This window comes from Bidens hawaiensis, unplaced genomic scaffold, assembly GCF_021521415.1.
Source record: "Bidens hawaiensis isolate Kalapana, Puna unplaced genomic scaffold, B.hawaiensis_p1.1 tig00030837_1, whole genome shotgun sequence".
NCBI classification, from domain to species: domain Eukaryota; kingdom Viridiplantae; phylum Streptophyta; class Magnoliopsida; order Asterales; family Asteraceae; genus Bidens; species Bidens hawaiensis.
In genome coordinates this window covers 222,605-239,476 of record NW_027495168.1, presented here as the reverse complement: position 1 = coordinate 239,476, position 16,872 = coordinate 222,605, and the positions used below count along the sequence as shown (strand labels likewise).

The 16,872-nt window shown below is 34.0% G+C and overlaps 1 protein-coding gene across 1 annotated transcript; it reads left to right on the top strand.

The window, feature by feature from the left end:
- Nucleotides 1-11,443: 11,443 nt before the first annotated feature.
- LOC143581233 (S-linalool synthase-like) lies at nucleotides 11,444-16,066 on the top strand. The gene is made up of 11 exons (XM_077064058.1): nucleotides 11,444-11,811; nucleotides 12,241-12,433; nucleotides 12,573-12,796; nucleotides 12,907-13,030; nucleotides 13,118-13,233; nucleotides 13,324-13,553; nucleotides 14,129-14,343; nucleotides 14,418-14,633; nucleotides 14,741-14,870; nucleotides 14,978-15,223; nucleotides 15,368-16,066. The coding sequence occupies exons 1-11, from the start codon at nucleotides 11,484-11,486 to the stop codon at nucleotides 15,845-15,847; spliced, it is 2,502 nt and encodes an 833-aa protein (XP_076920173.1). The 5' UTR covers nucleotides 11,444-11,483; the 3' UTR covers nucleotides 15,848-16,066.
- The last annotated feature ends 806 nt before the right edge of the window (nucleotides 16,067-16,872 follow it).

Below are 16,872 nucleotides of genomic sequence, written 5' to 3'. Positions count from 1 at the left end.
AGAGAAAAATATAAATGCATATAAAGTTCAATAGTTTAAGTAAATACAAGTGTTAAAACACAATAGAAATCTTATAAATAATTTATCTTTTTGTTTAACGTTAAACATCTATTATTGTTTCTCTGTCCATATGAATGGATAAACAATATGGGAGAGACTATATATTCTATAAACACAAGTTCAGTCCTTATAACAAGCAACTGACTTACTCAACTTTTTGGTTAAGTAAAGTCTTAGAATTAATCCATCGATATGATTAAGTTACATGTGTGATATTTATGATAATAAATTGTAAAGTTGAGCCAAATTGAGTCAATGAGAAAACGTATGGTCCTCTTGCAAGATCTAATCGCATAACATAATACGTACACGAGACGATTAAGTTAACAATCTTTATTGATATACGTTGTTGTTCATACATTACATAAGTTAAGCCTATAGAGAATTCGGCATGGTAACGTTACACGGAGAATAAATATGGCATAGATATCTACGTATATTCATTAGGAAATGCCTATTTATAAGCTACCCTCATTCGTTAATCATCACTAATGAATGAGGTCTCTCATTCGTTAGACACACCTAACGAATAAGGTTTCCCATAGAGAATGACCTCCCATTCGTTAAACATCCTCAACGAATGGACATTACATTAACGTATGAGCCTTTATTTGCTAAATCTCTTAGCGAATGAGCTTAATCTAAAATGAATGGACATCATTCGCTAAACATACCTAGCGAATGAGCCATATTACATTAAACATAAAGATTAAACTACCCTTAACTTATTCGATCAGTTGTGGACAACAAATCATACACTGACAGTCAAGCATACCATCTCAAGTTTAATTTGAAGCCTAGCCAATTCAGCTCGGAATGAAGTTCGAGTCCGGTTCGAGCTAGCCCTGGTTTGGATTATATTAGCTCGTTAACAACCTTTAACTATTGTTCGCCGCCGCATCGCGCGGGCACTCTACTAGTATAAAGACACTAATGGGTTGGCATACATACGAACGCGCGCACACACACACATATAGTAGGCGAGTTTGAGCTTGACTCGAACTTTTCATATCAAGCTGGCCGGGTCACAAATGTATATATAATAAATAAAATTACACTCTTAAATAATATTAAATATATAAATTAACTAAATAAAGACGTTTATCAGTTGTAAGAAGTTCTTAAAGCTCTTACATTTTTTTTAGACAGAAACTTCAAATTATTTTGATTTTTTCAAAAGCAATTTCAGTTTTTTAAAACCACAATTGAGTTTGCGAAATTTTTAAAAGCAATTTCAGAAGGGATGAATTATGAAATTGTTCAGAGAAGGGTAATAGATCATAGAAGGATGTAGGATCGTTGTGAAGGTTAATAGTGAACTATTAATAAAGTAAAGGGTTTATTTTGTTATATTTTATTTGTAGTTAATTGAATTCACTACTTTCCATGACATATCGACCATATACAAAAAAACAAAAACTAAAATTATGCTACATGTTTTTTCCTCTAAATATACGGGTCTTGTGCCGAACAAACAAGAGGTTGTTTACTAGTTATACATTATAAAAGTTTAAGCTTTTTAAAGTTATAATTTCTTAAAAAAGTTATACCCAAAGTTCCGAATAATAAACGGGGTAGTTAACACATGCATCTACCCAAAGCTATACCCTTTCTCAAAACTCACACGTTCTAAAAAAGAGGTCGTATAGTTGCTTGTTTAAAAAACTCACAAAAGTTGCAGATTATTAAAAAAAAAAAAAAGCTATACGATCGTATGGAATGTTCCTGACAAAACTTGCAGTCTTATACGATCGTATAAGAGCCATACGATCATATGGTTTCCAAGGGTATGTAAATAAGTCAAAAGATGTATGGATAACCAAGCCAAAATTAAATGTTTAAATAGACGTTGTGACACACCCATCTTCCAAGAGACCGATGTCCCTCTCTACACAATTGCAATTGCTACAATGCCACAAAGGCATTGCCCTACTACCATAAAAACTAGTCCACCAGTTTCAAGTAGCTATTGTCACAGACTAATCATACTCCCATCCCATGGGTAAATCTGCATGACAGATTGTTGATAGATTAAACTAGGGGCAATTTAATAAAACAGTAACCAAATTTTAAAAGTGTTTCAATTAAGTCACTCAATTTTAAAAGTGTTCCGATTAAGTCACTCAACTAATCAACTTTCATATTAAAGGTTTTAACATTTTTGTTAGCCTTTTTCTTTTTTGTTTCACATAGAAAATCTTTTTATCTTTTTTTTATGTTGACGTTGAGTGGCGACGTGAATTTTATTTTTTGTTTTTGAATTTTAATATAATTAACGTTTTTTAAAATTTTCTAAATTTAACTACATATATATTGCAAATTCCGAACCCCACATCTTATCCTCCATTTCTTTCTTGACGCACAAAAAAATCCGTGAGATTCTATTTGAAGATTTAGTGACCCGATTTGGGAAAAATATTCATGAGTGACTTAATTAGAACACTTTTGAAACTTGGTTACTATTGTATGAGATATTCCCATTAAACTATTAATTAGTCGCATAAAAACTTTCATTAAAACATCTTTCTTTTATACACTATACATAACCTTGCATGTCTGCACACATAATTTGCTTACACTTCGACATTCACGAATTGGACCCTAAATAAATGTACAAGATTCTCGCATTCATCACTAAACAAAAGTAGTTTGAAAAACTTTAGCGAAACCTCATATTTAAATTTTTATGGATAAACTCATGTACATTGAGTTAAGACATCAATAAAAGCCATGTAATATTTGTGTCTAGCATGACTAAGTAAAGGGTATGCCCACAATAACCTCATGAAACTAGGGCTGTCATTTTATCCGTAACCCGAAATCTGACCCGAATAATTATTAACTTGAACTTGAAAGTATGCGTACTCATGAAACCCGAACCCGAATCTAACAAACCCGGGTACAACCCAAACTAATACGATTCGAGTACTGAGTACTTTTTTAATGGGTTTGAGGTAACCCGAAAAACCCAAATAACCCGTTTGACTAAGTTTTCTATTCAATTGTTATATCTACTATCTCAGCCTATTCAATTATTACATGGAAAATGTGAAAAAAAAAACAAGAAAACATGTTAGTTTTTAAATATCACGTGGTTCATGAAGCAAATTTTCATTACATCATCCTAGATGCTAGTTTTGTTATATAGCATGTTTTAGAATTAAAATATATAAATATTGCTTAATTTACCTTATATATAGAAAAGGAAATGTGTGTGATGCTACAACTATAACCCTATAAGTATCTTTGATAAGAAAAACATTTCATCTTTGATGAGGGTTAATGTGGCTTGCTATAGGATTGTGTATTTTAGATGATTTTGTTTGTTATTTGCTTATGTAAATTAAATTTTGAAGATGATATATTTGCTTGAATTTTGACATATGTATATTATTTAGGTTTTTAGGTCAAATACTTGAAACCTGATTAACCCGTACTTATAAAACTCGAACCCGAGTAACCCGGGAGATAATACGGTCGAGTATGAGTACTCGAAATAAATTTCTCAAACCCGAATAACACCCCTACGGCTGAAACATAAAGTACAATGGTGAATACATATTACACAATGAATTGAAACATAAAACACAACGTAAAATACATATTACACAATGACCTGCACGTAACACGCAATGAACGAAAATCCATATCAAAATAAGTGAATTCTGTATGTCAATCCCGAACAAAAGATAGTGAACGTAATACACAAAAAACACATTGATTACTAGAAAGACACAATGACCAACAAAAAAATGATGAACATAATGGCATAATGACGAACAATAATATGCAATGACGTAATTTTTGTTTTAATTTAATCTTTAATATGATTATCAATTGAAAAACACAATAAGAAGACCTATTACATAATGTATAGAAAACCAAATTGAAAAACACAATGTATGAAAACTATTTTTTATAAGACAATATGATACTCATATTAAGGATAAAACACGCTTGTTAGCATGGTGATTTTTTTTAAAAAAAAATTGTCGTATGAAAAACTTATACACGTTTTAAAATAATATGAGAATTAACAAATGTTTGTATGTGAAAATAGAATATCAACAAATGTGGGCTATATCATGTTTACCCTTTTATCATTTTTTTTCTCTTAAATTAATATAATTCAAATATTTACACTTTCCATTTTTATAACCTTTTGTATTTCAACCTTATGCATAATGTATATAATGTCCTTTTAACTGGACAATACATTATTTTTCAAAAAAAATGAGGAAAAACTAGACAATACATTAAATAGTACTACCACGTTTTTTTTGGAATGTAGGACATAAATGTTGAATGAATGATGATAGTCTTGTGCCTGACTTTACAAGTCACACTATAAAATTAAATAATACCAACTAGCAAAGTATATGAAATTAAATGGTTATAAATTATCCCTTGTCAAGCGCAACACACATTCTTATCAAACCTTTTTTTTGAAATATTAGTATTTTGAAACCCCCCCCCCCCCCTCTTCCCCTCCCCACGTGTTGCAATGGGTTAGTATCTAGAAATTTGGACGGTGCACCCGCGTGTTGTGATGAGTCTGTGACAAAGATAAACAAACCCATACACATCTAAAAAGGTTAAAGCTACTCAAAACGCAAATGAAAAGAAGAAATGTATAACCAAACTATAAAAAAATCGATATATAAATTAAAATTCTTGAGACTCATATCTCCGTTATTGCTCCAACATAAGTCGCCATACAAGATAGCAGAGCGTCATCATACCATATACAGAATATGCAACCAACAAACTAACAACATAGACTAAATATAAAGAAGACACAAACAAAAGAAAAACATTCCACTCTCAACTATTTATCCAAGGCTATTGGTGCTCATGGCCACCAGGCCAAAAACTGAAGCATCATAGCGACAAACCGATCTCAATATATGGAATCACAATATGCTTAGGTCTACATTATGACTGAAACATAAGTTTCCACGCCAAAAGGCAAGCATCATCATAGCCATAAACCGATAACAAGAGGTGGAATCACAATAGCCTCACGTATGTATTATGGCGGCAACATAAAGGCGTACATCTTCGTAACCATAAACGATTGTCATCATATTTGTACTCACGTGGTGTTCCTTTCAAATCGACAACCAAATTTCCACGCCAGCTTAAGGATCAGAAGTTCAAAATAATTTTGTTTGAATCAATAGAGCCAATTCAATGGTCTTGTGACAACCATTTTACTACAAATCTGCCAAATAATGGTACCCGCTTTAATTACCATCATATAAAGTTCTTTCAAATGCATGAAACTAAAAGTCCCAATGGAACCTATATAATTTTTGTAGAAAATTAATTTAAGAGATTTCAGTATCAAATATGTGGAGAAAATGTTCCAAAGCACTAATAAGTGAGTTGCTATTCCCATATAAAAGTAAAACCAAGTAAGAAGATTATGAGAGTTCAATACATGACGTTATATTAATTTTTTTTAACCCAAATCGAAGTTTTATATAATTTACTATAAAACGTTATACATGACCATTGTTTTCAAGCAACCAGCCATCATTCTATGTAAATAATTTGAAAAAAAAACTATAACCAGTTCTTTCAAAACATAATACCAAATTAGCAAACATTCTAGACACAATCATCATAAACATATGAAAATAGAACATTTGAAACCAACCTACCAGGATTTAGAACCCTATAGAAGGTCGTTACCGAGCGAGAGGGGTTAACAGGAGAGAGACCTCATAAACGGCCTGCAAGTGTAATATTCCACATCGATTGGGAGGAGAAAGAAACCTTCTTTATAAAGAGATGGATACCTTTCCTACCATGATGTGTTAAATCCGTGAGGCGATGGTGGTACGCCCCTGTCAAAGAGGACATAATCATGATGCGATTACGCTGGGTTGTTATAGATGGTATCACAGCTAAGGGCCGAACTGGACTGCCAGCTAGCGAAGACGATGGGCTCCTTAAGAGGGGGGGGGGGTGTTGTAATATCTCACATCGGTTCGGGAGGAGAACGAACCATTATTTATAAAGAGGTGGATACCTACATACCATGACGCGTTTTATATCGGTCAAAGTGAACAATAATATCATATGGTTACGCTAAGCTCTTACAGCAAGAGGACGACAAAACAGCACAACAACAACAACAAAAGACCTCAAATCCTCAATCATCATCGCCACCATAAATGACCGTAAAAGTGCAAATCATGAATCCATACGTTCAAGTCGTATAACGAGAAAAACCCTCACATCACCAATTTGGTAAATTATCATAATATGAGGAGCTAGAGCCAACGACTAACAATCATCGTTCGCCGCCGCCATAGATGGTCCAAAAAGCGAAAAACCCAGTCCAAATAACACACCTCTTATGTTTGTCTTTGTCTCCCAATAAATTGGTTGTCCACCGCCGCCATAGACGATCGTAAAGCCACTGGCCAGCAACATCAAGTTAACAACAACCTTGTTTGTATCGTAGAGCACGATCATAATAGCCTTTATGGTAAACACAATAGGAATAATATGATTTTAGAAAATAACACATTAATCTGTAGACGTCTACCATACCGACCAAGTAAATGAGATCCAAAGCATATATTGAACATGTTAAAAGAAAATGTGAGATTCTATCAATTTTCGAAACCGAAACCCGACCTGTTTTGAATTTTTGGTGTGGTCTGAGTTATCTTTTATCATTAAATTATTTAAAGTAATATGCTTTGATCGATGATTACTTAGTAACGAAATGGTGTTTAAGTTTAAATGTAAATATTTTGAAGTTTAAAGTTTAGGGGCTGGTTTGTAGTTTAATAATATCTCTAGGTGTAAAAGGGAAATACTTTAAATATCCATCATCCTCGTCCAATATAGTGTTGCAAAAATCTCGAATAGACGCTGACTAATCGTTGGTTTCTCTTTTATTGATTAATAATCGGCCAATAAATCGGTCAATGGACAAATCGGGCCAAAATACAGCGGTTTCCAGTAAGATTCTGATCAAAATGATTGGTTTCCGACGAGATTCTAGCAAAAATCAGTGATTTCCAACGAGATTCTAGCCAATTTCCGATCTAAATGTGTTTGTGTATGTATAAAACTAAAAATTACATATAAAATGTGTGTATTTATAAAACTTAAAATTATAATTTAAAGTCTGAACAAATTAGTCGAGTTTAATCTCGATTAATCCCGACTAATCGCTAGTCATAACCCCACCGCTCGACTACGACTTGCGATTTTTACAACACTGGCGCATATATGTACATCACGTTTTAACGGCGATCAATTCACTTGTTGGGCTGGTTCATTGGGCTTATGTAAGTTTATAAATGCTTTATTATTATAATTATTATAACTATAATTATAATTATAGTTATAGTTAATATTGTGATTATTATTATTATTATTATTATTATTTGTTTTTGAAACCAGATACAAATGCTCATAACATTCTACCCTATTTTATTTAGAAAGTGATTTAAAATGTGAATGAAGAGTTTTCATAATTTAGAAAAAATGCAATGATTTTTCTGTATATTTGAAAAACTATTGTTCACCTTTTATAATTGGAAAATTGGTTTTAAATACTCCCAACTATGATGCGTTGGCAAATAACAGGCCCAACTTTACACTTGGCTGGTGATGGTCCAAACTAAAGAGGTATTTGTTTTTAACAGTCCGCGACTAACAGATTCATAACTCCGTTAGTATAATGCTGAGTTGGCCATCCTAGCTGTTAAAACCATCTGACATGGAAAGCTTATGTGGCTGTGAACTCTTTATAAACATCAGGTGACATAATTGAACAAAATCATAACCCTAAAATCACCCAATGAGCAACTGAAGAACCCTAAAATCACCCAATTGAGTGGCCATTCACTCATCGACGACTCATCCTTTGCCGTTAAAGTTATTGAAAAACCGTCCATTGCAGATCCGTCAATGGAGCCACGTTTAGTCCGTGAAGTGGCCGCTATGAAGTGGCTGAATCACCTCAACATACTCAAACTACACGAGGTGTTAGCAACAAAAACGAAAATTTATCTGGTTATGGAGCTTGCCGTTGGCTGTGAGCTGTTCACGCAGCTCGCACGCTGCGGACGGATGAAGGAAGTCATGGCACGACGGTTTTTTCAACAGATTGTATCGACGCTGCATTTTTGTCACCAGAACGGCGTAGCTCACCGAGATTTGAAGCCACAAAATTTGCTCATGGATGAGAATAGTAATTTGGAGATATCCGATTTCGGACTGTCGGCGTTGCCTGAGTCGTGTAAAGATGGGCTTTTATACACGGCGTGTGGGACTCCGACGTACACTGCGCCGGAGATTGTTTGTAGGAAAGGGTATAACAGCTTGGATTCTTCAGTTGCTCAATTGGGTGATTTTAGGGTTTTTCAGTTGCTCAATTGGGTGATTTTGGGTTATGATTTTGTTCAATTATGTTGCCTGATGTTTATAAAGAGTTCACAGCCACGTAAGCGTTCCATGTCAGATGGTTTTTTAAGCTAGGAGGGCCAACTCAGCATCACACTAACGGAGTTATGAATCCGTTAGTCGCGGACTGTTAAAAACAAATACCTCTTTAGTTTGGACCATCACCAGCCAAGTGTAAATTTGGGCCTGTTATTTGCCAACACATTATAGATGGGAGTATTTAAAACCAATTTTCCTTGATAATTTTTTAGTATTTTTTGAAAGTGGTTATGAGTGATGGAAAGAAAAAAGATAATGATAAAGACATAAAAGAGTATTATTTAATTGAAATAGAGAGATAAAATATAGTTAGTTTTAGTGTAATTTTTTGTTTGAAGATATGAGGTGGGATGACAATGCTCTCAAAAGAACTGACATAAATTAGTAGTTTCTTAGGCTATGCATAGCGAGCTACAATTTTGGGTGACAACCCCCCTCCCCCCACCCCCCCCCACCCCCGCGGCGACAAGAGGGGAGACAAGGGTGGGGGTGACTAGTTTTTGTCGCCAGCAATGGTTTGTTGTTTTTTTATTATTATAATAGTTTGTGTGTGTGATATAAGGGATACAAAATCATAACACTCTTAAAACAAAAATCGATCATTTGCTAATTAGACATCACATGTCGCAAGTTGTCCCATTTTGTAGCCTCTCCACTACACATAGCCTAATTAGAAATGTTATTAAACAAAATATATATACACATGGAGTTTGGCTTTTAGCCACATGTTCTGTTTATTTAAACAAAGATACAAATATAAGGTAACGTTTGGTATGCATGAATGACATGGTGAATGGAATGATTCATTACGTGGGAATGAAGAAAGTAGTGTTTGGTTACTCAATTGAATGGAATCATCCATTACACATGGAATCTCATTCCATTAAAACCATTCATTCCCACCCCTTCTTTTTTTTCATTACATTCCTTTCTAACCCTACTTTCTCAACACCACCTAACAACCACCACTACTACCATTGCCACCACCACCACCACCTGACCGTCACCGTCGCCACCACCTCCGTCACCACCCCCACCACCACCTTACCATTAGCGCTACCACCGCCACCTGCCCATAACCGCCACCACCTTTGTCGCTGCCTGAACACCACCATCGTCGCCGCCACCCTACCATCGCCATCACTACCAATGCTATTACCGCCGCCACCACAACCACCCCGCCTAACCGCCACCACCATCATTTTTCGTCACCAGAGCTACCACCACCACCGTCGCCATTTCAGTTTTTGTTTTTTTTGTAACAAAAAATATATTTTGAGATATGAATATTTTTATTATTTTTATTTCATTCCTACAATTTTTTTGGATACCAAACAACATGAAGTAATTATTCGTTTTATTCATATAGGTTAACCAAACATGACAAAAGAATGATAATGATCCATTTCGTTTCCTTGTTCATTCCATTCTTTCTCTCATTACATTCTCTTTTCATTCCATTACTTCCAATCAAACATACCCTAAGTTTTATAGCCTCCCGCCACAAAATTGGATTTTGAGCTTTTGGTTACTACAATGTGTTGGTTACTACAAAAATAATTTTTTTCTTAAAAAAAGCCAAATGTTTAGAAGAGTTGTTTTTTATATAATCAAATAAGCGTTGTTTTTAAATATCAACAACAGTCTTTTCAATATTTTTACTATAAAGAGGCGCTTTTTGTGGTATTGACGCGTTGTTTTTTAATACAATTTGTTTTTTTTGTGTACCATTTTACAACGGTTTCTAAACCGTTTTAAATGCATTTTGCAACGCTTTTTTTGGTATTGACGCGTTGTTTTTTAATACAATTTGTTTTTTTGTGTACCATTTTACAACGGTTTCTAAACCGTTTTAAATGCATTTTGCAACGCGACATTTAAAACGGTACGTTTTGAAACCATTGTGTAAACCTCATTTAGCCGTTTTAATATGAACTTTTTCTGTAGTGGTGACCCCTCCTCTTTATAAGACACTCACCAGTTTATCATTCTATCAATGTGGGACAAATTCATTTTCCACTTCCACCAATGTTCAATTCTTAAACACACATTTTAGAGGATCGATATGGCATTCATCTTTACTCTTTGAACATGTTAATAATTAATTTATTAGTAATAAATACTAATAATCATTATTTTGTTCAAAATTTTCTAACAAAATATTACTACTTAAACTGCATTTCCACCCTATCGTGACGCAGTACAGCTTAGACACGAACAAAGTATCGAACCCAAAGGACACGAATTTCACAATTTAGAATGTTCAAACGCTTGTTGAAGAGCAGACCATGTAGAAGTAGAATTAGAAGACACTTTAGAGCAAGAACATGTTATAGAACAAGAGCTTGTGGAAGTAGAACTAAAAGAGGCGGAAGAACATGTCAAACTTCACGAATTATAGGTTAGTTATTACGGTATTCTAATACTATAATCTTGCTAACTTTATTACAATAATGTTAATTGTCTTTTAAAAATTATTAATTTATATACTTCGTTTAGGCCTAAGGGCATTTTTCTTTGCTTATATAGGACACTTGAATCTTCATGACTGTACTCAGATTTTACATGTGAACAAACTTGATTAGTCCAACAACTTGAGCATATATTTTTCTCAAACACCCACCGTAGAGAAAACGTTACATGGTCGTCGCTTTAAATACCTTGGGTCATATATATATTAAAAATGTGGAGCACGAGTTAGAAGGGGCCACACGCATGAAAGGTCATATTTGTAATGAAGAATGTTGGGCATGAGTAGGGGCCACATGAATGAAATTGTCCTGTGAACACGTGAAGTATGCACATGTAGAACCGTATAAAAATTGAATATTGACTATTGGTAAATAAACTGGCCTATATATAACGTCCGTACATAACCCTTTTTGTTCACCACAAAAGACACCTTAAAACATTTCCACTTAAATATATATTCTTTCTATTTGTGGCTTTCAATGGAACCTTCTCTAGCCTCTATCCATGCTTTGGTCACTAAACTAAAGAAAAACCTGTTTTCAAAAGTAAAATCTGAGAATCATCAATTATTTGTTTCACCATCTGCTTATGACACTGCATGGTTAGCAATGATACCTCACCCTGTGGAACATAATAACCCCTTGTTTCGTGGCTGCCTCGAATGGTTAGTCGATAACCAAAAGGAAGAAGGTTACTGGGGGGAATCCGGTAATGGTGATCTTCCCACCATTGATGTTCTTCCTCCTACTATTGCTTCCATGGTTGTGCTCCGAAAGTGGGGAGTCGGTGCAACGAACATAGAAAAAAGTATTGGTGCATTGATCCTAACATATATATTAAAATGAACGGATTGTGTATACTACAAATTTAAATTCAAAAAATCAACTAGCTTAGTTAAAGATTCAACTAATTACTTTTAGCCGTTTTATGAAAGTTTTTTGTTCTAGGTAGTTCGCTACCTGGTGCAAGCGAACTCATGCAAGTTCTGACGACTTGTATTGAAGTTCACTTACGGTTTTTTACCACACTCAATGGACTTCGTTTCCCACCCAAGAAAACTTGCTAAGTTCTCTTGGAGGGGTAACGGGCATGCCTAGAAGTACAATAACTTCAAAAAAAAAAGGATAGAAATATTTAGCCGAATCAAAAACATTCTTGCGCATCCCTCTTAACGACCCAAATATGTTTCTAAATTTTGTTCCACGAAAATAATTCTAAAGCATGTTATATATGTAGGCTTAAAATTTATTAATGCAAATATGGTGGATATGCTTCATGATCAACGTCATCGTCTTCCTCGATGGTTCTCTATTGTTTTCCCAGCAACTATTGAGCTTGCGGAATCATCAGGCATAGAGCTTAACATCTGTGATTACACAAAGTCCATGATTGCTGAAATATCCAACCAAAGACAACAAATTCTTTGCAAGTAAGCATACCGTTACTATTTCAATCAGGTCTATTTGTCTTAATATGCATTTAAATTTTGTTCCATATATAAAATAATGACAGTTTTTTTTTTAACTTCAAGTGTGACAAAATTGTGAATAACTTGAATTTTATTGCAGGGAAGACATTGTTGATAAATGGAAAAACTTTCCACTGCTAGCTTACTTAGAGACATTTCAGTCAGCAAAATATGATGTTGATCAAGAAACCATAATAAAGCATTTAAGTGAAGATGGCTCACTTTTCCAATCACCCTCAGCTACAGCACAAGCTTACATATCAACTAGAAACCCAAAGTGCCTTAAATATCTCATGTCACTTGTTGAAAAGTGTCCAAATGGAGGTAATAACTAATAATTGACAAGATAATCATAACCTAGCTTGTTTTTAACTTAAATTTCCGCATGACGTGTTACTGTTACTCATATAATGTCATGACCACTTAATTACCAGTTCCACAAAAGTACCCGATTGATCAAGAACTGGTCGAACTCAGCATGGTTGATCAAGTGCAAAGGCTAGGCTTATCGGAGTATTTTTCGGATGAGATTGATCACATCCTGAGAAAAGTATACAGGTGAATATCATTTATATCAAAGAATCAAACAAATATATATAGGACAATTAATATGAGACGTTATGACATCAAAATATAATGTTTCAGGAGCTATTTGGTCAAGGAATATTCACCGGAAGATAACCGCTTTATAGCTGAAAAGTTATTCAAGGACTCGTTAGCTTTTCGACTTTTCCGGACACATGGGTATAATATAAGCCCAAGTAAGAATATTTACATTACTATAGTCTATAGAGCAGTCTACAAAGAAACATTTTGACATTTAATACATTTACCTACCTTATTTATTGAAGGTACCTTTTGTTGGTTCCTCCATGATAATGAAATCTTGCGTCACCTGGAGCACAACTATGCGCAATTTTCAAGCGTGTTGTATAATGTATTTAAAGCTACAGATCTTTTCTTCTACGAAGAAAATGATGTACACGACGCAAGATCGTTTTCAAGAAAATTGCTTCAGAAAATCTCGACCATGAAAAATGTAGATGATAATTTTGTCATATTCCCCAATTTATTGCAAATGGTATATATGCAAACTGTCCATCACTCTCTCTCTCTCTCTCTCTCTCTATATATATATATATTTATGTGTGTGTGTGTGTGTGTTTTTCATTTAGAAACCACAAAATCTAGAGAACATTTCAATAAATTTTAGAACATTTAATAAGTAATGAATGGATTGATCATTTGTATGGGTGTAGAAATATATATAGCTGAAGATAAAAGTGTGTTTGACTTATAAGCCGTATCAAGTAGTTGGAGAATGCTTTGTTTTTCAAAGATTATGGGTTTGGATTACATGGTTGTCAATAAATGTGCAAGTTAGTAGTACATTATATTAGGTAGTGAGTGTGTGAGTAGCCATTAAACAAAAATTACAGTTAAGGTTATTGTAAAACAACTTAAATTAATAGAAATCTTAGAAATGTTGTGTATAACCCATTTTTATAATTAACAAAACATGATGAAACATTTTTGAAACATTTTGAAAAAATGAAAAACCATTGCATAGTCAAGGTCCATGTGAAAATTTATTATTGCTCTAGAGGTTCTCTGACATGACCTCACTATTATTTTTATCATTTAATGATCTTGTAGATCTTTGAAGAGCTAAACACACCGTGGACCGCAAGGCTTGACCATCTTGACCATAGGATGTGGATCGAACAAAACAAAGAAGGCCCACTGTGGATTGGGAAGGCCTCTTTTTATAGATTATCATGTGTTCATAATATGGAGTTAATGCAACTTGCTTTACAAAATTACAAGTTCAAGCAACTAATTTATCGAAACGAACTAGAGGAACTGAAAAGGTACACATTTGAACTAATTTATCATTAAGCATTCCCCTCATGTATGCGTTAATCTGATTTCATATAATGTATAGGTGGTCCAAGAAATGGGGGCTTAGTGAAATGGGATTCGGTCGAGAAAAAACATTGTATTGCTACTTTGCTGTTTCAGCTAGTACTTGTTTACCGCATGATTCTCTCATACGAATGCTCGTGGCAAAAAGTGCGATATTGATTACAGTCGCAGATGATTTTTTTGATATGAGAGGCTCTCTTGAAGAGTTACATTTCTTGATTGACGCTATTAACAGGTATCCTTCACAAGCACTTAGCCAACCTTAAGGCTTTGTTTTATGATAGATAGTATTTGCTTTCTACCAAAAGTTAAGTGTCTTACGATTCTATTTAATAATAATAGATGGGACGGAGAAGGTTTAAGTGGACCGAGCAAGGTGATCTTCGATGTGTTGGATGATCTCGTGAGAGATATCACAAACACATTGGTGCTTCGTGGAAAGATCGACTTAACCGAAGATTTTAGAAGCTTGGTTAGTTTATTATTTTGAAATGTTAAAGAAACAAAACCTTTTTCGGATTGTCGTATATGATTTGTAATTTACTCTTAAAATGCCTAATTAACTTTATAAATTGATAGTGGAAAGAGACATTTAACTCGTGGCTAACGGAAACTACATGGGGAAGGAGTGGCTACATACCTTCAGTGGATGAGTACCTGCAAACCAGCATGATCTCTATTGCTACACATATCTTGGTCCTCACGTCTTCGTGTTTCCTGAATCCAAGCATACCCGAAAACAAAGTCAAGCCCCAAAAATACGAGAACATCACGCAATCACTAATGGCTACTACTCGACTTCTAAATGATATTCAAAGCTACCAGGTCATCCATCAGAACATTTTATAACCTTAATGGTGTTGAATTAACGGCCAATAATTTGTTATACCTATGTTTAATTATTATTCGGTTTTTACATAAACTATCTTTATGCAATACTTATTAAGTAATTATATAACTTTCAAGCAGAAGGAACAGGAGGAGGGAACAACGAACCTCGTGTTACTTCACTTCAACCAAAATCCAGATGCAAGCATGGATCATTCAATCTCTACGGTGAAAAGGTTGCTAGATATGAAAAGGAATGAGTTGCTCAAACATGTTTTTACAGATGATGATGGTGATTTTCCTAATCAATGGAAGCATCTTCATTTGTCATGCTTCAAGGTATTTCAGATGTTATTTAACTCATCCAACTTATATGACACGGAATCCGAACTACAGTTGGACATAGCGAAAGCAATTTATGTTTCCCCAAAACATGAACTACCCAAATGCACAAAGCCACATACAACTTTCCAAGCAGTGTCAAAAGAGGGGAATGTGATGATTAGTGCCCGATATCATGATCAGTATATTATGAACAATCATCGACTTTCTAAAAGGCCTATGAGGAACATCAGCCCTAAAGTTTTAAACTCAACAATGTTTGGTTTATGCTTTATTTAAAGAATGAAATGATTCATCATATGGCAAGAACATCTGGCTTATGGTTCAACAATATTAAAAATAGGTTGTGTAAAACTTTTTTAAGTTCTTGGGGAACCAAGTGTAGTTAAACCTGTGCAAACCCAACTTGAAGTTTTCAGTATCTGTTTCTTAGTTTGATTACATATTTTTGTAATTTATGTATGTTCAAAAGAAATAAAGATTTTAAGGAAAGCTACAGCTACAGAATTGACCGAGCATTTTGGACGGATTAGATACATAGTCGTTGGTTATTGATTTGATGTCATGTCCCATGAAGGTCTCCTACTTTTTTTTGTGTGTTGTTTATGCACTAGTGTTTAAGCCTGCACTTTGCGATGGGATGTAGGATGGTGCTGGTGAGAATGTATTTGTTTGTTGGTATATCGATGAATTATCTAGGCTTTAACCTAAACGACGGTAAAAATAAGCAAGGCGCACAGTTACCTAAACATGTCAAAGTTAGCTTTAATTTCAAAATAAAATTAACGCTTTAAAAAAGGAATTTGGCATATCATTTCAAGAAAATAGATCAAGAATTCTCCATAATCACATTACTTCAACTCCAATACAAGAATTCTCCATAATCACGTTGCTTCAACTCCAATACATGTAAGAAAGTATGTAATTGTAGTTCTTGTTTTAACTTTTATTTGTTGTTTTTATAGTTGTTAGATCTTGTTTATAGATGTGATGATGAAGATATTATGATTTGGAATGATTGAAAAAGTTAACATACCTTTTTTTTTCTATTTTTTCAATTTTGCGATGATGCGAAATTATAATGGATGATTATTTTATCTATTTGAAGACATCCATTAATTATGTATGGTTGATGTTAAATAAATATAAACTGATTCTTCGTAAACATAAAATGTGTGAAAAAGATTTGTGGTAAAATAAACCTTAAAAAATTCAAAATAATTAATAACAAAATTATAGCTCAAAATATAAATTAAAAATTTTAAAATGTTTCTCCCGTCATTCCTGTTCAAAAATTAACAACG